Source organism: Strix aluco, chromosome 13, assembly GCF_031877795.1.
Source record: "Strix aluco isolate bStrAlu1 chromosome 13, bStrAlu1.hap1, whole genome shotgun sequence".
Taxonomy (NCBI): domain Eukaryota; kingdom Metazoa; phylum Chordata; class Aves; order Strigiformes; family Strigidae; genus Strix; species Strix aluco.
In genome coordinates this window covers 14,058,846-14,081,143 of record NC_133943.1, presented here as the reverse complement: position 1 = coordinate 14,081,143, position 22,298 = coordinate 14,058,846, and the positions used below count along the sequence as shown (strand labels likewise).

Genomic DNA, 22,298 nt, shown 5'->3' with positions numbered 1-22,298 from the left:
TATTGCTTGGGAGTGGACCACATGTCAGGTCAAATGGATTAGGAAAGGCAGTGGACCAGAGTGTTAAGGCACTCCCTTAGCACACTTGGTTTCTGCCCCCATCTCTTATCGCTTAAGAACAATAGTAACAATCAATATCCCCTGACAACTTAATACAGCCATACTTGGGTTGTGGCCCAAAGGGGGCCATACCAGAACACTAAGATCTAGCAAGTTCTGGGTTTCCACACTGGTAGGAAGTACCAGAATATTCCATTATCCAAGTTAGACTGAAATGTAAAATATCTGATGAAAGTAAATTATCCTGGACCCTATAAACAGTGATTCTAAGTAAGACCCTTTGATCTCTCCTGGATCGCAGCGGGCTGTCACCAGCATCTCCCCTGAGCTGGCACGCCTCTCAGGCTCAGACTTCTCAAAGTTTGAAGATTGTCTGCCCACAAAGCCTATGGAAGGCCAGGGTGAAGTCAGACTTCTCGAATCTCAATGATCATGCATTGAGAAATACTGATGCACTGTGAGCATTTGCTCCAAACTTGCTCCAAACTATAGGCTAGCCTCTTCCATCTACCTCTTTACTTATCTATGTGCTTAACTGTGCACATTTGCTGTCATGAGTGTGGATGTCTAGATATTTCACTGAATATCCAAATATTTCTGTGCTGTTTATGTGTGTGTATGTTTTGTGTTTATAAATATATACATATACACATATATATAAATGGATATTTTGATTTAGAATACCTTGTAGTAAGTTAGTGTGAATCTTGTCATTCTCAAATCTGTAATTAAGTTTCTATTTTAATCATAATATATTCTACCAGATCACGTTGTTGATCTTTAAATGGATCATTCATGTGTCAAAGTGTTGCTAAAATGCAACCTTTTGATCCACCTCACACCATTAATAAATCTAAATTGCTATTAAATCATCACTGTGTCAAACACTTTCATCCACGACAGACTTGCAATGCACTTTCATGGGATTGGGAGTATGGGGACACATCTGAGAAAATGACCATTTTCCTTTTTGCTCTGCCATCAACAGAAATGAAAGCAAGTTTCTAAATCATAAATTCTTGTAAAAGTCATAATCCATTATAATCTGCTTGTTTCTAGAGGGAGCTCAGTTTTATGAAAGGTGATAGCTCATTTTAGGATGGCTGCAAGATGTTGTTGTCTTGCACTGCATTTACACTTACCTGCTGAGATTCCCACCTGCGTTTCACTGAGGGAACTAACCTGTTTGTGCAAGAATTGCCACTGTTTGCAGTGCAGCACATTAACATAGCGTAAGTCTGTGCCTCTACTGTGTGATGATTCAAAATATGATGTTGATAAACAGCTGAAAGGTCTCTGCAGTGAGAAAAAGAATTTTCAGAGATAGGTAGAGATAGAACCAGAGAAGAGAATTTCCCAGGATAAGCTTTTCCTTACTGATGAGTGAAATCCTTGAGTAACCTTATGATCTTGCTGTAAGTCAATGCTGCTACTGTGAGGCCATGAATTATGAATTCTCAGTAAATCCATGTCTTGCACTTCTCCACTCTAAATCACTCCCTTGGGGTGCTGGTGGTGTTTCCAATTAATTCAAGATTAGCAGATTTTAAGAGCAGAATGGACTACAGTGAGCCTATGAATGAGATCAATGCTTTTCCTAAATTAATAATGGATAATTTTGGGATAACAATTTCTTCAAGAGGAAGAAAAATGGTGTCCCGTTGTTCTGGCTTAAGTGACTAAAAATATATAGAAAATAGAAAAGCATCAACATTTTCAAAATGAAACAATACAAATTTTTGTTCTGAAGACAGTTGAAATGATCTTTTAAAATTGTTTATTTTCACTAGTGCTTTGAAAGAGATAAAAATACGTATACAAAATATTTAATACTTGCACATACTGGAGCTCTAAGATTACGCATTATGTAAAAGAACCTACTGTAAATAATATACAGCTCATAGAGAGGCAATACTTATGTACCTGTTGCATTTGGCTGTGAATACAATTAACATACTTTCAACGTGAATAGTCATAAGAAAAAAATTCGTCTTTGGGATTTGGACAAATGGCTTTGTTACAAAAGTTGTAAAAGGTTCCCTGTTGTCTTTTAGGAAATGTTTGGGTGTTTTGTTTTGGTTTTTTTTTTCTTATTCTTTAAAAATTAAATGTTAAAATGAGGGTTTTTTGTTTCAAGACTACTTAGAGTTCCTACAACCATACCTCTTTTTCTTAAGTTTCCAAGCAGCTTTTACAATACAAGGACTAGGAAAGTCAATAGCTGAATTACAGTTTGGGGATGGATAATGAAGTCCTAAGCCTGAATTTAATAGGTATTGTATTCCTGTATTGTGATATACTGTTCTCCAGTCTAGAGAACTTTCAGTATTTCAGAAGTTTCTAACACAAATATTAACAACTTTTTTCTGGGTAGAGAGGGATGTAAAGTATCAACTGACTGTCTTCCTTTCTCTGGCATAATGGCTACTACCCTGAAAGAGGCACTGGCTTCAGAGTAGTGAAATAATAGGGCTACATGATATACATTTCCCTTTTCAGAAAAAGGAAATTTGGAGCTTCTTGAGTGCAGTGAATGTGTACTGGCAGAAAAATAATTTCTAAATATTTTGACTTTTCACTAGAATACTATATCCACAGTATTTGCCTCTCATGTACTGCCTCTTCATAATCTCTTTTGCAAATGTGATTTGTGTGAATTCTGATTAAACACAAATTTTGATACAGTACTAAGATTTGTATAATGAAAACATGATTTTAACAAGTAGAAATAGTTTACAAAGGTCAGATCACTCAATCAGGAACAGAATCAATCTGAGTTTGATGATCACGGTGCAAGGACTGAATACTTGAATAGTCTAATACACATTTTGAGAGTTCTCTATAGGTTGAAATTCACAACTTGTATAAAAATGATAAAATATAGATAGTTTTCAGAGAGAAAAAGGGTAAATAGGTTAAATGAATCATTACCACAATGTCTGTGTATGGCTATTCCATTCATAATGTTGCCACAGAATTTATTTAATGTGTATTTAAGGAAAGAGATTTTCATTTTTTTTTCAGTTGTGATTTTTAGATAAGGTTGCCTACATCAAGATTAGAGAAGCTAGAAAAAAATAAGCTGTCATGAGTTTACTAAATTAACTTATTTAAGAGTTAAAAGCAAGCAAATAATGTGCAATACACACAGAATTCTAGGTTAATCAAGAAAGTTAGAGAAGTTAAATAGTGAGCAGAATGTTTCCTAATGACAGAATAAGCAATATAGATATTTTAGTGTAAGTTTTCTGTTAGAACACCCAACAATTTCTTGATGGTACTGGATGTTGAAAATTAACAATTAACAATCATTTATAAAATGATTTTATTAATTTATATTTACAGTGGCAACTGATGCTGTTTAGTTGCATCATTAATCCAATGTAATATAAATATAACCTATTATAATCTGAAAAATCTGTTAAATGTATTTATACTAATATTTTTCCTTAGGGACTTGTGTATTTAAATGACTCAGAAGTTTAGACTCCTAATGGCTACCAGAATTGGAGACTCAGAAAGGAGAAGCAGATAAAGAGCAATCAACTAATCCTCCAAACTGGGGAGTTAGAAAAAGGTTTGCAGATTTCTCTATTCCTAATAATATATCAGATTGCTGTCTATGCTAAGAACTTTCAGATATATGTAGTCTTTTAGTTTGACTCTAATTAGCCTGTGATAAACTGAAGACATCTTAAGTTTATCTGTTAGAGAGTATACAGGATGACGATTCAGGATACTACTTGAGCCAGAGACCTTGGAGTAGAAAGGTGTGTAGAGTCAGACCGCTCTATATTTAGAGTGTACTGTTACATTACAATACAATGGAGCAATGGTTATGACCTGCTGACATTTTGTTCAAGAGAAAACTGAAAACAAATATGTCTGTAATGTAGAAACTGATATCAAAGCTTCAGGGAGTAGTGGAAGTATAAAGAGAGGCAAAGATGTAAAAAAAAAAAAAAACCCCACAGTATGATCTTGGGGTCTTTGGAACTATCGTTGTCAAAATGATGCTTCATATTTCTCCAAAAGGAAACAGTATTTGGAACAGTGGGTAACATGAGGTTTCCTCCTGGTTGTAGGAGGCTGTTACCCCAAACAGATGAATACCATAGTGCAACATCTTTTCCAAATCCCCATGGAAGAAATAGGACAAAACTTTCCATCCAATCTCAGGCAACAGCCATGGGATCCAGAAGAATCAAAGCAGATGGTCTTGCCATCTCTCAACACCCATGGGGTTTTTCAGTGCCCATACTGTAAAGTGGAGAAACAACCAAGAAGACCTACAATTTAGAAACCAAACAGTTAAAATCACTGTAGACAAACAGAAAAAGTTGGTTTGAGACAGCTCGTCTTTTATACTGGGTAGCCACAGTACACAACTGCTGCTGCTCCACTACATCTTCTAAGCTTCAGGGGGATTTTGAGTAGAAAACAGATCAGAGATTTTGGGTGGTGAACAAATGATATAACCTGATCTCTTTTCTACTATTAGTGAGACTTAATATAATTCCATTCTGACCTAGGGTACATGTGGGGTTGAAGTACACTATTAGCAGGTCTGGTAAAGAGCATAACTTGTGGTGGAAGTGGGAACTCTTGAGTTTCCATGCATTGTGACAGACCACTGTTATGGTCTAACTTATGTAGGAGCTCCTCATAGTTTTTAAATGTGTTACTTGAGGTGCAAGGCTCTGTATCACATTGCCTTTAAGGTACTTTCTCTCCAGATTTGCACATTCAGACATGGCGTGTCCTAACATGCTTTTATCCACAACAAAGTTTTGTTTACCTCTCTTCCCGCCTCTCACAAGCTTTATTAGAGTTCTGTATGACTTCAAGATACCAAGAAAAGGGAAATGAATTTGCACTGCCTAATTGTTATAATTGTGAAAAATTTTAGGACTCACACTGCGTTATTCTTCACTCCATCAGTAGTCCCAGGGAAAATTACAAGGGTTGCAGAATCTGTTAAAAACCACTCATTCATTCAGGAGCATTTGCACAAAATATTAACTGCTCCTCTGTGAGGGATAACAAGATTTTTCATGTATTTTTAATTAAACTGAAAACTTCCGTGTTTGCATAATAGACTGGTTTGCTTGGTTGCATACTCTTTTTGCTCTCTTTAATTATTTCTATTTCTTATGCAAGAATCCTCTTCACACCTTCTCTTTGCTCTCTCTAAGCAGTTTGTTGTTTTTCACAGTTTGATCTTCACTGACAGCTTTCTTTGCTGTGTGTTCAGTGCATAAAGAGCAAAACATACATTTCAGTCTCAATGACTTTCATTTTAGATTAGGAAAACTGAAATACAAAGCGAGAACAAATATAAAATCTTCATGAGAGAGAAAGCAAAGAATCTGTAAGATCTGCAGTTTAGAAACCTCTGTAAAACCTTTCATCTTTAATCCTCTTATAATGCTGTCACTGGCTGACAGGCAGGTGGAGAGATTTTTCATTTTATGGCATAGAAAGGACAGATTTGTGATTAAGGCATAGATTGGGTCTCAAAGGATTCTCGTTCAGTTTACATCTTTTGATATAAACTTTGTATGCGTGCTGGTTTAGGCTTCACATTGCCTGTAACTTTTCTTTCTTTTCCTCTTCTCTGTAATGATAGTATTCCTCTGTCTATATAGATGTTGTAATCGCAAAAATGCTGTGTTTTGCACCAGAATTGTTAACTTTTCTTTAATCTGAAATTTAGGCCTGATAAATTTTATAGAATAACTCCAGTTCAGGTATGCAGTTGTGTATGTGCTTAATCCCTTTCAAAAGTCAGACTAAGAACATACTCAGTGTATGTCTCCACTGAACCGATGCTAAATATACAGTAGTTTTCAGAGAAATTAATTGACAGCTGGCTGAACATGAGCCAGCAGTGTGCCCAGGTGGCCAAGAAGGATCCTGGCTTGCATCAGAAATAGCGTGGCCAGCAGGGACAGGGAAGGGATCTTACTCCTGTACTCCGCACTGGTGAGGCCACACCCCAATTACTGTGTTCAGTTTTGGGCCCCTCACTACAAAAAGGACATTGAATTACTCGAGCGTGTCCAGAGAAGGGCAACGAAGCTGGTGCAGGGTCTGGAGCACAGGTCGTACGAGGAGCGGCTGAGGGAACTGGGGGTGTTTAGTCTGGAGAAGAGGAGGCTGAGGGGAGACCTCATCGCCCTCTAAAGCTACCTGAAAGGAGGTTGCAGAGAGCTGGGGATGAGTCTCTTTAACCAAGTAATAAGTGATAGAACAAGAGGTAATGGTCTCAAGTTGCGCCAGGGAAGGTTTAGACTGGATATTAGGAAGCATTTCTTTACAGAATGGGTTGTTGGGCGTTGGAATGGGCTGCCCAGGGAGGTGGTGGAGTCCCCATCCCTGGAGGTATTTAAGAGTCGGGTTGACATAGTGTTTAGGGATATGGTGTAGTTGGGAACTGTTAATATTGGGTTGATGGTTGGACTGGATGATCTTCAAGGTCTTTTCCAACCTAGACGATTCTGTGAACGTGTCTATTAGCAATATGAAATCTACATAGTACAAACGTTAAACAAATTTATTTTCAGTGATGTAAGAAGGATAGGCATATAGTGAAGATGGCTTTAAACTAAACTTGCCAGTAGATGGGAACCTTAATCCATCCCACTCCTACCAGCTTGATGCCAGTACCAGCAATAGATGCCCAGAGTCTGGAGAGGGATAACAGGTCAGCAAGAGAGCACCTGCAGAGCAGCACAAAGGAATTCCAGAGAGTAAGTCAGCTTCATTGGGAGTCCAACTTAAATGCCTCTATGCAAACACGTGTAGAATGGGGAATAAACACGAGAAGATAGAGATGTGTGCACACCTGCAGGGCTACAATATTATTGGCATCACAAAGACATGGTGGGATGGCTTCTATGACTGGAGCATTGGAATGGAAGGATACAGGCTCCTTAGGAAGGACAGGCAGGCCAGACATGTCAAGGGCAACAAGAAAAGCTTCTATGGGTATGTTGGTGATAAAAGGAAGACTAGGGAAAATGTGGGCCCTCTCCAGAAGGAAATAGGAGACCAGGTTACCTGACATATGGAGAAGACTGAGGTACTCAACAACTTTTTTGCTTCAGTCTTCACTGCCAAGGGCTCCAGCCACCCTGTCCAAGGTGCAGAAGGCAAAGGGGGGCATTGGGAGAAGGAAGAACTGCCCACTGTAGGAGAGGATCATGTTTGAGACCATCTAAGGAATCTGAAGGTGCACAAGTCCATGGAACCTGATGAGATGCATCTGCAGGTCCTGAGGGAACTGGCGAATGAATTGGCTAAGCCACTATCCGTCATATTTGAGAAGTCGTGGCAGTCCAGTGAAGTTCCCACTGACTGGAAAAGGGGAAACATAACCCCCATTTTAAAAAGGGAAAAAAGCAAGACCCGGGGAACTACAGGCCAGTCTCCCCTCTGTGCCCAGCAAGATCGTGGAGCAGATTCTCCTGGAAAGTGTGCTAGGGCACACGGAAAATAAGGAGGTGATTGGTGACAGCTAGCGTGGCCTCACTAAGGGCCAGTCGTGCCTGACAAATTTGGTGGCCTTCTGTGATGGGGTTACAGCACTGGTGGATAAGGCTAGAGCAACTGATGTCCTCTACCTGGACTTGTGCAAAGCATGTGACACTGTCCCACATGACATCCTTGTCTCTAAATTGTAGAGACATGGATTTGATGGATGGACCAGTCACTGGATAAGGAACTGGCTGGGTGGTTGCACTCAAAGAGTTGTGGTCAACAGCTCAATGTCCAAGTGGAGGGGGGTGATGAGTGGTGTCCTCAGGGGCCAGTGTTGGGACCAGCGCTGTTTGACATCTTTGTTGGTGACATGGACAGTGGGATCGAGTGCACCCTCAGCAAGTTCACCGATGACACCAAGCTGTGTGGTGCGGTCGACACGCTGGAGGGAAGGGATGTGCCATCCAGAGGGACCTGGACAGGCTGGAGAGGTGGGCTGGTGTGAACTTCAAGAAGTTCAACAAGGCCAAGTGCAACGTCCTGCACATGAGTCAGGGCAATCCCAAGCACAAATCCAGGCTGGGCGATGAGTGGATTGAGAGCAGCCCTGCGGAGAAGGACTTGAGGGTATTAGTGGATGGAAAACTGACTATGAGCCAGCAATGTGCACGCACAGCCCAGAAGGCCAACCATGTCCTGGGCTGCATCAAGAGAAATGTGACCAGCAGGTCATAAGAAGGACATGGACCTGTTTGAGTTGGTCCAGAGGAGGCCATGAGGATGATCAGGAGGCTGGAGCACCTCCCTTATGAGGACAAGCTGAGAGAGTTGGGGGTGTTCAGCCTGGAGAAGAGAAGGCTCTGGAGAGGCCTTATAGCAGCCTTCCAGTACTTAAAGGGGCTACTGGAAAGATGGGGAGGGACACTTTACTAGAGAGCATAGGGATAGGACTAGGGGCAATGGTTTTAAGCTGAAAGAGGGTAGATTTAGATTAGATATAAGGAAGAAATTCTTCCCTGTGAGGGTGGTGGACACTGGCACAGGTTGCCCAGAGAAGCTGTGGCTGCTCCCTCCCTGGCAGTGTTCAAGGCCAGGTTGGACGGGGCTGTGAGCAACCTGGGCTAGTGGAAGGTGTCCCTGCCCATGGCAGGGGGGTGGAACTAGATGGTCTTTAAGGTCCCTTCCAACCCAAACTATTCTGTGGTACTATGTTTATATTTCAGTCTGTTGCTAACTCTGTTCTATAAGCACAAATGAATATTCATCCTTCTGATGCTGCACACACAGCAGTGGATATTTCAAGGGTAAGTTCAGTAGAATTTGAAATGCATATCAACATTTTAATACACTCTAACTGGAAGCTATCTGACATAAAGGCAATTTATTTTGATGTTCATCACATTTAGTTGTTGTGTCTTTATATCTCATCTGACTTTTATGCTGTTCAACTCATCATGAAATCAGGTCCTTTTTCAGCTAAGAGTAACATGCCTTGGTTTATTTTAGACTAATTTTTGTGCATTGGGAAGCTATGCAAGCACTTATATGGTTGGTACTCAGTGTTCTAGACTTAGAGCATCCGTGAAGATTTCTGCACCAGTAAAAAAAGTGGAATTGTGATGGTTCAGGAAACCAACTAGATTTTTTTTTTCCAATTTAGGAAACTAGCAAGTTGGTTTTTAATTACATATTAAGCAATCTTAAAGGGCTCCTTGAGAGCCATCTGATATCACTTGCCTACAATTTTAATATCTGTAGGAAAGGAAGTTGTGTCTCAAGCCAACTTTTCAGTTCATCCAGAGTCTGTAAAGTAGGACCAGGAGGAAAAGAATCAACCAAAAGAATGGAAAAAGAGAAGCAAGAAGACTCTTGGACAAATGGCCATTGCATTTACCACTTCCCCCAAGAGCAGTACCATCAGAAAAATTCTTGTTAGGAAGATTTGCTTGTCGGTGTGAACCACTTCATTACTTTTTGCTTGCGGATCATGGAGTCTGTATAGGAATATAGGAGGAAAGTTCTGTGCAGGTGTCCAGGATTGCTGCAATTCCTCTGTCTCCCTGATTCTTTTGTCATTTTGTCTTAAAAGGTATAGGAACTGAGTCATCCTCCCATTGTCTAGTGGGTTTACATTAATTTCATGTTTTTACTTTTCTTTGAAGAAAGCTTTCTGAAATACATTTTCTATTCGTCATTACCTCCAAATATGCATTTCAGTCTTAAAATGAGCAAACTCAGGGAATGTGAATAAAAATTTCCAGGTCAGCTGTACAGTACACATCCTTGGTTTTTATGTTAGCAAAACGAGTTTCTGAGAAGATTGCCTGTACAAGTTAATTCAGGGTACAATTTGTGTTATTAGCTGAGTGTGATTGCTTAGAGGAGGATTCTGGTTTTAACTATTGTTTCTTGAAACAGAAAATTTTATGTAACAGTATTAGTCAATGATTAGGGAATCATTACAGGGTCATAGAGACCAAACCCTGGGACTTTCACTGCCTGTGGGTGTGTTGTTCTGACATGTGAGATCATACTTGCCTGCTAGCAGCCAAAAATTAAGATCATTAATTTTCTAAGAGTAATAAATAAGCTGAATGAGCCTGGATGTAGGTTATAGGTTGCTCTAGGTTTTGTTAACATGAGGTAAAGGGGCGTTTTAGGTTTGAAAGAGAAGGAATAATGCAGAGTATCTTTATATGTCATCCCCCAACCTGCAAAAAAAACCCAAACCAAAAATCACTTGAGACAAGTAGGGCTGCTGCTGTCTTGAGGTGACATTCATAGTGCTTCCTTCCTTAATGGGGTTAGGCAGTTTGCTAGACAGTTTGAAAATGCAAGGCAATGCTTCACCTACTCTCAGAACATATCCAGGTAGCATATTTCACAAAGAATATTTGGGTAGTGTTTATGAATCTCATAGAAGAGAACACTTTATTGTTTTAAAAATTTACTGAAAAATAGGTAGTATGATAAAACTGAAGATTACTTAAGAAGAGGGTACATTGAAATGGTATTTTTAATGTTAAGTGGTAAAGAAAACACTGTAAAGGTATGAGACACACACTAATGAATATTGTTGCCTTTTTATGCACTTTAATATTTAGCTTTATATAAGGACATGTGTCAAAGAGAGAATGTGTCACTCAACTGAAATTTTATAATTCTGTATGTACTTATCCAGAAATCTGAGAAGAGGAAAAAATGCTCATTAACTTATAAAGAACCTTTTAACTGTTTCTTGTGTTTTTCTTTTGATACTAATCTATGTTTCTCTTGTGAGCTTGGGTGTAGTCAGCAAAATCTCTGACAAAATACAACAAGCCACAACAAACACATGGTTCTGTAGTTTTGGGCACCGTTTTTGCTAACACAGGTTACAATATTCTTCTGCAGTTGTGTGCTTGTGTGGAAGATCTCAGCAGGGATTTCTTTAGAACCTCTAAGCTCATATAGATCGGCGCGTGGGATCTTAGGCTGATTACAAAAATGGGCACGTAGTAGAAAGTGACTACGTCCTTTATCAATTTAAAGGCCATTTTTTCCCCAGTTTTCCAATATATGTCAATGAAATGTCAGCGTTTTCTCTATAAAAGCTCTGGAGAAAATGTAAAAATACAAATTCTGAAGTTCACATAGATGACTAAGCAGTAACTCTCCAAGTTACATGATTTTTTTAGTGTTCTAACTTCTCTGCTTAAGTTTTGGTTGTCTAAGCATACTAAGGGACAGATAAAATGAGATTCACTTTAAAAAAAAGTTATGTTTAAGGAAAGGTTGAGAGAGAGGACTGGTGTGTCTTTCTGAACAAGATAAAAGTAAATAAAAATATAGCTCTAGAGAGTTAAATACAGATGCTAATTTACCTTCAGGTGGGGATGTATTAATTGACGTCTATGACATAACTCTCCAATGGTTCTGATTTTTGAATAGTAATATATTTCAAATTTTGGGAGAAAAATGTAGACGTTTTCAAGTGTGTTAACTTTAAAAAATGTAGCTAGTGGGTTTTTTAATTTATAGATTCAATTATTTTACCATATTGTCAAAGATATAGTTTTTTTGCCTGCTTTCTTTTTATTTTCAATTCCTATGTAATTATTTTCATTTTTTTCTTAATAAGTAAATGCTTCTTTTGTATTTTAACTCTTTGGAAAGCATGTTATTCCTCGTAACTGATAATAATTGTTGAGCATCTTTAGAAACTGGCTGCTGCTGTTTAGAATAAAATGTATCCTGTTCTACTATAGCATGAATGATTTTGATTAGCATTTTGATTAGTATTTTGCTGGCTACCTATGAACTAAACAGAGCTTTAAAGTTAATAAGATTTTTGTTACTAAAACTGAAAAACTGGTACTTTCCCCTTCTGTTTCAAAATATTCATTGAACACATTTTCTAGGCAACATCAGAATGTCAATCCATTTATTAGAATTGTGACAAATTATTCAGACAGGGTAGAATCATTTAGTAGTACTAGTACTCAAAATGATGTAGGCATCTAGTGTACTTCTCATAGGATTGGTCATGATGGTCTTAGTCTACCAAGATTAGTTTACTCAATTACCAGCTGCTTAATTTTCTAAGAGTTTTGGTAAGACAAATAAAGAACAGGAACTAGACTGCCAATGATTTTTCTTTACCTAGAGAAGTTAATTGCAGAATTAATTTAAAGTTTTTCTATTTTAAAAGCTCCCCAAATACCACTTTTCAGTTCTATGCATTTTTTTCCCCCCTAAAAGACAAGGGAAAATAAGGGCATCATTGAAAAGGAGTATCTTCTCACATTGTACTTTTCCTTTGCACCACATATGAATTCAAGTGTACTGAGGGCTAACTCCTTCTGTGCCTAGGTGCCAGGGAGAGTGGGAAGGAAGGTGCAAGGAGCAATAACACAATACTTGGCATTTATTTGGCAAAATCCTCAGAAGAATTTTTACAATTATCTCAAATGTGCATGGGATGTGAACTTCAACCTGTTTACATAATCAAAGCCCGTGTGTCTGCATTAACTGCTCAGCATTATTGGTTGTTCCTCTTTGTACAGGTAGGAAAAATAACCTCTGGAGACTAAATTTTATGCTCACACAATAAGCTTGTATCCAGCTCCATCCCCTAGGAAATTTTACCATAGCATATTTTATTTCAGGTTTGGGATGAATTTTAAGACTTCTCAGAAAGATCAGTGTTTTATCCTTCAATTCCCTGTAGAGGACAAAATCACACACACAAGAAAAATGGATCAAATGATTCTCAAACTTCAGAGATCTTGAGCAGAACTAACCACTTCAATTTTACTGGGCAGGCATCCTGTGTTTTTGTTCATTTCACAGTAGCTCTAAAATACACAATTACAGAGAAGATGCATATGATCATTTACACTTTGGCAATTTTTGGTCCCAACTGATACCATTACTAAAAGGAGCAGCCAGAAGCTAAATAAGAGTGGTGTAAAGTAATTAATAAAAGCTTATGATTCTTAAAATTATGTATAGAAACCAACATAAGTTTACGAAAACCATTACTAAATAGTAACACTGAATCTTTAATAAATTCTCCTGTTTATCATTGATGCTATATCATTCTAATCATATTACTTTTTCCACATTACTCTTTTACATGCTGCCCAGAACTTGTGTCACTGCATTGGTTTAGGAGCACTGAACCAGCAAACATGAGGGAGAGGGCACCAGTGGCACCTGAGTAATAATTCAGTAAGGCAATGGACAGGATGTGCTAGTGGAACACAAGGTTGCTTATATGAGCTGCAGCACACTTAATGAGCATCATTCTTCCATGATCTAAATTCCTCCATGGGCAGGTGAGAAGGCTCTTTAGAGGATTTTAGAAGAAAGCTATGATTTTGGTTAAAAGAATCTCATAAATTTTTTGCAAGTTCTGTTCAGTCCTACTCTTGGGTATATTTGGTTCTTGGGTTTTTTTCTTTGCACACAAATGGTAGGGTATGAAGTCAATGACAGATGGAAGGACAAACAGCCTTACCTTTTCTTTAAAATTAATGTTCCAAAGGACAGAAAAGGCTGCCAGTGCCTGAAAACGTTATTTTATTAAAACACAGGCTAATGTACTAGAACAAGATGGCCCTTCAAACAGAGAAAGTTCTGATCAACTATGGCAGATCATACAGAGTAGTTTGAAACAAATCTCTCCATGCATATTAGGAGTTGGCAGGGTGGTTTCTTTGACACAGCTTCACTTTCTACTGTACATCCTTCCTGTACAGTACAACCTTCTCTCATCCCTGTATAGCTGGTACCTGTGATTCTCTGACATTAAGACTCTCCCAAGGACCATCCAAGGTATGCTCAGCTAGTGTATCTTTCCAAAAGAGCTGCTGAAGACTCCCAGGAAAGTGGCAAAGCTACTGGAACCAGGGAGGGCAGCTGAAAAATGCTCATGAAGTGTTACTTAGGGTTTGAAGGAATTAATGACAGCTGTTTGAGTGTGGCCATTCTCTTTGCTTTCCAGAAATATTCAAGGAGCATCAACATGTCATCCTCAGGTGCTTAACACCAGCAGGAGTGCTGCTATATGGGGAGGGTATGGCTTTGGTGAGATTTATGCCACCCCTCGATGTTGTCAGGGTTTGCAGACTGTGCAAATATGGATACTCTCTTGCTATTGCAATTCAGTCTAGAGAGACCAGGCCTTAATAAGAGCTGGCATCAGCTGTCCTGAAAACAAGTAAAACAAAAGCAAGCTTGAGGTTAACAACAGGTCTGTCTTATCTCTTTTTAGCTTCCTAGTATTGAATCCATTAACTTTACAACTTCACCTGCAGTTTCTTTAAAAGTGATAGTTTTCAAATTACAAGAATTTTTCAGAGTTGAAGTGGAATCACAAATTTGGCTGAAGATGTGAGAATAGTGATTTATGGGACAGAAGCATTATACATGCAAGAAAGATCCAGAGCTGCTAGATCAGCAGGAAAGCTATCAAATTCACATAAATGTTCAGTGAGGGTAAAGGAATTGGAAAGAGCAAAAAGAAAATGCATTTTTCAACAAGAAATCTCACTGTGGCAGCAGATTAAAGAGCACTGATATAGGTAGAACAAGAATGAGAAGCAGAAAAACCTGTGAAATCTGAATAGAGAGATTATAGAATCGTTGAAATTGTCAGTCTAGTCTTTCACTTCTAGTCTGAAGGGAAACACTGAAGGGAATTCTGAGAATTTATGAATATGCATTGTTTTGTCAATACAAACATGCAGATGTTTGTTTTTAATTTATATGGGGTTTTTTCTTCTTTAATTTACATGTGTTTTTTTCTTCTTTAATACAGCAAAGTATCCAACTATGCTAAATCCTCTCTAGCAGGTCTGTCTGACTTTCAAGCTGTTTATAGCCTCATCTACTGTTTTTGTAGAAATGTTGTAAATGTACTGGACAGATATGCTCTATGTGCTTCTGTCTCATTTTAGGAATGAGATGAGAAATCTTGGTTCGGAGCTTTTTTTGGAGGAGGGTTTTGTTTGTTTGTTTTCTTCCTGTGGGTAAATTAATGTTAGGCTTCTTAAGCAAAACGACTGAATCTATAATTAGGCTTATAGCATATACCTGGAAATTCTGAAGAGAGTGATAGTTGATAGAAACCTCATCAGATATAGATTTCAGTGTGCTGGTATGCAAAAGCATGTGTCTGGTGGAAAGATCAATATTTCTTATGTTTTTCATACTGGTTGAATTAAAGCTATATTAATCTTTTCTCATTTCTTATTTTCCATTTTCTCATTTTGATAATATGAATTTTATGTAAGCCCAAATGAGCAAATTTTATCCAGTTTTATCATACTGTGCTTTTTTCCCCTACAAGAAAGGCAACCTTTTTTTATATGTTTTTCTGAACTAATTCAACATTCTGGAATGAATTATTCAAATGGGTTTGCTGACTTGTAAGCAAAGCTTTTAGTTCCCGTCTGTTGTTCAGGATCTTTTAAAGGTCATGAACTTTCTTTTACATATTCAACAGATATGTTTTTCATTGTAAATCTTGACTTCAAAAAGAAAAACACAGTAATGTGTAAGTAGGAAGTCTGAATCTTTTCATCTACAGAATCCTTCTAAATAAGGAGGGAAAGTGCATTGGCTATTAATTTTTATAAATGCAACAATAGATCTTTCATGGGTATAATAAACTGATTTACCTGTGAAGCTTTTCATGAGATTTAATTAAATTATCTTTGCAAAGCAACTGAAATTTTGTTTAAAAGACAACACTTGCATTTTGAAATGTCACTTTTTCTCTGGGATGTAGTTAAGTTTTATGTAGATGGCTTCCTTGTATTTTGACTTTTCTTCTTGCGTTCATGCTTACTATTGGATTCTGCCTTGGATCCCTTAGCTTAAAACAGCAGGCTTTATTCTTCTAGCTACAAAAGCCCATGAACAGGCTTTATTTTTCACTACATCCTTACCTTGGACCTAGCTATTTATTTCCAAATAACATTAACTTTCTTTCACAGCATCAGCAAAATTTGGTTCTTCATCCATGTAGATGAAGCCTGAACCCTAAATTTGCTCTATTCAGTTCAGAGACCTGTAACTTTCATTATTCTAGCCTTGACAATTACTATATTTTCTATGGATCATATTGCCTCTGAATTATTCTTCTTAGCTTGTTGCTTTGGACTGCCTCTTTAGTCCATTAATGTACATAATTCTTAGATCATTCAACAAATTCTTTTATTTGCTTCTCTAATTCAGTTATCAGTTGCAGGCTGGATAGAGCAAATCAGTTCAATATTGACTTCAGCCTCTGTATTGTAGTCATGGCTTAGTTTCATTCCTTAACTACCAGCCTCTCCCACAAAGACTTTGTTACCTAGTCCTGTCTTTCCTCTGTAGCATGAGAAACACTTCAGCAAACCTGAAAAAAATCCTTGCTTATCCTCTTTCAAATCCCAATTTACAGCTCATCTCTACTGTGATCCTACAAAACACAGATTTTGTGATAAGGCAAATAATCTAAAACTATATTTTTCTGAGTTCTTTTTTTGGTTCCATGTAAAGTAATGCAATCTGCTAAAATCTGTGCAGTTAACAAAACTCTTGTTCCATTTCTCATGTTATTCATTTGCTTGACTGTTCTGTAAGTATTCTTCTTCCTTTTCCTACCTGTGTTTTTAGACTGGAGGGCTTTGGGGACACGGGAGGAAGGAGGTCCAAATATTTGAACCTCCAATATATGCCAATATTTGCTGCTATAGGTGTGTCATTGAAACTGATACTTATAGTATATTTGACCAGTCCATTCATGTTAGATAGATTTATGTGACTGTGGGGAAATGAGGTAGAAATGAGTGGATTAAAAAAAGACCACTTGCCCTCTTTTTTTTTTTTTACTTTTTTTTCTGTGTATATATAATCTATGCTGGGAATTGCACCTTTAGGAGCTTTATTATTTTGTATTGTGCAGAGGCTAAAATTATTTAATACTGGCTAGTTAAAATATAGTCTCGTATGGCTGCCTAACTATTGAAACCTATTGAGCCACATTATCTCTCTGAATACTATTATCTCTATTTACAAACTGGGGTTTGTAAATGTTATAAAGGTATAGAGATTTATAAATGCTTTGAGGGTGTTCTCTTTTGATAGGTATATATATGACATAATCCCTGGGACAACAATGCCTCGTCTCATTCAGGACATCTATATTACTTGCAATATAAATAGCAAGTAGGTAATTGTGCCACTAGTGTATACTTGACAAAACTCTTAACGACCATCTGAACATCCTCAGACATATCCCAGAGCAGTAAGAGCTATCTGCAATGTGATGAACTTGAAAACATTTTAGAAACTCTGTTGCATCAGGAGTGAGTTTCTTCCCTAAAACGCAACCGGGAGAGTTAATATGTATAGTAATATGTTAATATATTTTATATAATATGTATGTGTGAATATGTCTATATAGATAGGTTTCTGAGCAGTTGTCTTCTAAAACCTCATCATACCCAAATGCTATTTTGCTTGCTATTTAGTTTGCTGTGGTCCCAGTCTGGCTTTACAATACAAAGGTCATCTTTTGATTCTGTGCTGAATAGCTAACACAATCTCTATTCAGAGGAACACTATACTTTTTGTTTAGTTAGCACTAGACTGTGCTTTGGTGTCATCTGCGGGTGCATCTCATCAGGTTCCATGGACTTGTGCACCTTCAGGTTCTTTAGATGGTCTTGAACCTGATCTTCTCCTACAGTGGAGATGCAGTAATGAAGAGCAATCAGATACTTCACTTGTGCAAGATGGCCTTCTGCTTCCTACAGTAGGCAAATTCTTTACTGTGAGGGTGATTGCAGGCTTTCCATAGGCACATGTAATCTGATGACTGAACTAGGGTAAGATACTTGGTGTCACCAAATCCTTAATTTTACAGACCTTGACAAAAAATATCTAAATATGTTAACTGAAATGTACTTGGAGTGAGGGAATTAAAGGGCAGTTTTGGGCTGAGATTCATAATGATCTGTATAAAACCTATTTGATAGCAGGGAAAAGATCAGGGTAAAAACTGAAACCACTCTTATTAACTGCAAGAAACTAACAGAAAGCTGTGAAATGACTAAGCACTACTAAAAAAAAAAAGTTAGCAATCTGTCTGGCACCAACTGAAACACATTTCCATGTGAAAGATGATTGACACTCATTCACAGCGTGGAGACACTCTCTATTTTAAGTAGACAAAGGTTCTCTCTCCTCATTAGGATACTCCCAATTCAATGATTTTAAAAAAAATTATTATTATTTTTAGAATAGCATAATCTTCAAAATGGTTTTAAAGATTTAGTCTCAATCCTTGAATGTTGAGCCATTTGACTACAAAATGAGGTAATTCAGAGGGTTATGAGGATTATAATCACTTATATTTAGGCAGCTCATGAATCAAACTAGTCAAGCAGTCTAGTCCTTGAAGCATGCTTTTATCAAACTAATCACAAGAAAACTAGAATTGAGTGCAGCAGTTTTATTGAAAAAGTCCACAGGTGTGTGCAATTCCTTTATTAAAATGTTTTCAAATACATTGGACAAGGAGCGATTGATGATCAAGAGTTATTCCTTTTTTATACATTTTTATTTCCAAAACTATACAAACATTGGAAAACTTTCCTTTTCCTCCATTTTAGCTATTAATAATTCTGTAATGATAGGTTATGTATCTCCCTTTTCAATCTGCAAGCCCATTTTCCTGGAGGTGACATTTTACATCTTTGACAATTAAAAAAAAGGTCTGTCATATTTACATGTGCTTAAGGTTGCATAATTGAGCATCATACAGGTTCTGAAAACCAGTGAATAAATGGTTTTCAAGATTCACCCAGGTGGGTTGAAGGTTTTAAATACACATAAACTGCATACATGTGATTTAGTAGCCAAGACACCCTTTGTTCCCTTTTATTTTCAAGGCTATCTATAAACTGTGTGCTAGCCATGGTAAAGGTTTGGTTTAGTAAAGGTACTCACCAAGTGAAAAGCAGCACTGACAACAACTATTGCTAATCAAGAACATGAATGGGCAGAGAATTGTGTGTGTATATATAATACAAAATCTAATGTTTCAAAATTAACCTGAAGATTTTATGTAAAAATATTGTTTAGAATAAAAGCTATTTCCTGGACTGAATTAAAGAATTTAAAAAATGCCACAAACACTTGTGTAAGGAAAAAGTAGAGCTCAACATGGGAAAAGAACGATAGAAGTACATGAATTAAATTCAGAAGCTGATCTTGCAGTGTATAATTACTGGAAATTCAGTTGAAATATAGCAACATTATCCATGGAAAATGAAGGCTACAACTGCAGCAGACACATACAGTATACTTTATGAGCTATTATATTGGTCATACAGATTTGTCTACATGTTATTTATTTGAATCCTTAAGGCTTCTCTAATGTCTTACATGAAAGTGCTGTCTGCTTGGATCTTCCATGCATGAAGGAAAGGGCTAATTTTTCAAGGAAAAAAAAGAATTGTCCACATTTCAATTACAATAGCACATCCAGAGACACAAAATAAAAGACAAACTTTATGGTACCTTTGTTTCATTTATTTTGGCCCCCAAAAGATGCATGCACTAGACTTTATGTACTACAAGGTATTGAAATATTTACAGCATTGTACATGTGCTCTTAAAGGGATGGCAAAGGGAGAAGTCTATTTTTATCCTGGTGGGAGTAGAAGTTACCTTTCCTAGCTTAATAATACCTATTCAAAGTGAGAGATGACTCTTCCAAAAAGAAAAGCCCACAAAGAATAAAGCTATAGCATAATTATAGCCAATGTCAACAAACTGTACAGCACTTTACCTGGGAATCCTTCTCTCTCTCACTCCTTTTTGAAATAGCAGTACCAACTATTAAGTGATGTTGTCATGCACCCCTTGCCCTGTCTGCTCTGTTTCTCACTATTCCAGCAGGTATAGCTGTATATTACCTCTTTATATGATTTTTATTTCAAATTATTTCAGCATGTTGAATGGACATTTAATTCACAATAACCTGATGGCAATTTTTGGACAAATGATAAGATTGATATTTACCGGGTTATGGCACTAAAGAATTCAGACCACTATAAAGCGCATTGTAAATACTTCAAGTGGACTTAAGAAACCATCTCTCTAAGAAATTCAGTGAGTAAGGCTCATGTCACTGATTTCCTTCTGTTTTTAAAGGTAAAGATATGATACCCAATACACCAGGTTAAACAAACAGAAGGCAGTTGGGAAGAAGATGCGGGCATAGGAGTCCATTTTGGCAATGCGGATATGTATTCTTCCATGCCTCCATGCTCCCGTTCGACAATCCTCAAAGCAGCAAAAAAAACTGGCACAGTCCTTGCCATCAAGACACTCATACCCGTATTCTTCATCCCTTTCTTGGAGGTGTGTAGCATTGTTCATTTGAATAGTAGCTGATCGGGGCCGGATATCAATTGTAGGTGCCTAAGATGGAGTGGCAAAAAAAGAAAAAGATGTCAGGAGGGAGAGACTCTGTTATTATCACCAGACCAACAGGGACATAGAGACTAATGGTCAACATGTGAATGATGGTTCTGCATGGAGTACATGGGAAATTGCTGAGGAGTTCTAATGATAATATTACCTTGAACATATTAAAACCAGTTGCATCGTACACTTTAACTTTACAGGAAAGCAGCACAAATCAATATAAGGTTAACAGCGGTGGACAATTAGCTTTAAAGCCAAACTAAGTAAACATAAAGGGTTAAAGGAAACATTCGGGAATATAATTGGTGGTATTTTGAATTTCTTTTGTGTTTTATATTTTATATAGCTGCTTGATATCTGAAGTCAGTTTGCGTATTGTACGGGGAAGGAACTGAAATAATCAATTGGAAATGCAGGATTTTAATATAAGGCTGGTTCACATTGAGACAGGAGAAAATATATATACAGGAAAAATGGCAAAACCCAAGTCTTTTGAATAAGGTTAGGAGAATCTCTATGACTTTCCAATTGTTTGAATATATGCAGTTCACCATCTACTAATGCTCACCAACTAGAAGTTTCAACATGTTCCAGATTTTATATAGTAGCTGTACATGTATATATGCATATATATTTTGAATGAATTGAGCAAATTAAGCATTTGAAACACATTTGAGCACTTGGTGAACACTAGGATGACAGGTATTGAAATTTCCTGCTGATAGCTATTAGGGTAAAATAATTTCATTCCATAAGTATGTAACTTTCTTTGGCTTTTACTTTATGTTGTTTCTTTTTTTCCTTGTTTTGTTTGGGGTTTTTTGGACAAAATCTCTGCATTTCTGAATGAAGACAAGGTTTAGATGTGGCACATAGCTAGATATATTTGCTAATTTGCTAAGAGTGTGTTGATCCAGTGACAGCATTAAAATACATAGGCATCTTAAACCCTTTCAAAACTCTGACTTTTTTGCATAAGGAACAACATTTGAGTAATTGATGATGATACTGAATTTTGTTCAGGTCAACATCAGAACCAGATTTGGTTTTATAATTTGGAGTGAAATCACAAAGGTTAAAAAAGCAGGATCAGAGCTGAGTTCTAAAAGGGTGTATTGCAGGTTTCTGGTGTAGCTGGTGCTATTGGATCCCATGGCAAATTGAAAAAGAGAGGAGCAGAAATGTTTTAACATTAAACTCTCTTAATTCATGTGATCCAATAATGCTGGTCACTCTTGAACTTAAGTAAGCTCAGAACCATAGTGAATCAGTATTTGGGCTGCTGAATCAACTCTACAAATTGTTTAGAAATACGTAACCATTCTACTTAACTAGGAAGTTACCTTGAGTAGAATGCTTAGATGTATCATTTAAAAAAAAACCAACAACAAAGCACCACTCTCATATAAGCTCTAATAGTTAAATTCAGCAGTCGCATGCAGTGAATTTCTATTCCAAAAAACATTATACCTTGAAGGAAAACATCCGAAGAAGCTTTCATTTTGTAGACAGAAAAGAGAGTCAGAGGGTTTTGTTTTAAATTAAAGAAAGGAAAGAAAGAAAGAGACAAAAATAATATAAATTAAAAATATGTTTCTAAAACATAGTCAAAAAGAACTAAATTTATTGAAAGGTTGGGATAATAGCAATTTAAACAACTGTCTGTAATATACAACCCCCACATTTTTGACTTGTTACTGTCTTGTAACTACATCTGGGCCAAAGACGTAAGATACCAAACTCCATTTACATCTTGTCATATTCCCAGGGCATTCCAATCTTTTACG

At 37.2% G+C, this 22,298-nt stretch overlaps 1 protein-coding gene across 2 annotated transcripts in view; it reads right to left on the bottom strand.

The window, feature by feature from the left end:
- Nucleotides 1–18,514: 18,514 nt before the first annotated feature.
- GABRG2 (gamma-aminobutyric acid type A receptor subunit gamma2) overlaps nucleotides 18,515–22,298 on the bottom strand; it is a 72,036-nt gene continuing 68,252 nt past the window's right edge. Inside the window, exons 9-10 of one of the 2 annotated variants that reach the window (XM_074838985.1) lie at nucleotides 21,982–22,005; nucleotides 18,515–20,505 (exon numbers count right to left, since the gene is read on the bottom strand). In XM_074838985.1, coding sequence (XP_074695086.1) covers nucleotides 20,230–20,505; nucleotides 21,982–22,005 — 300 coding nt within the window. In that variant the 3' untranslated portion in view covers nucleotides 18,515–20,229. The remainder of the gene's footprint in view (nucleotides 20,506–21,981; nucleotides 22,006–22,298) is intronic. The other variant, XM_074838986.1, reaches the window with a different exon arrangement.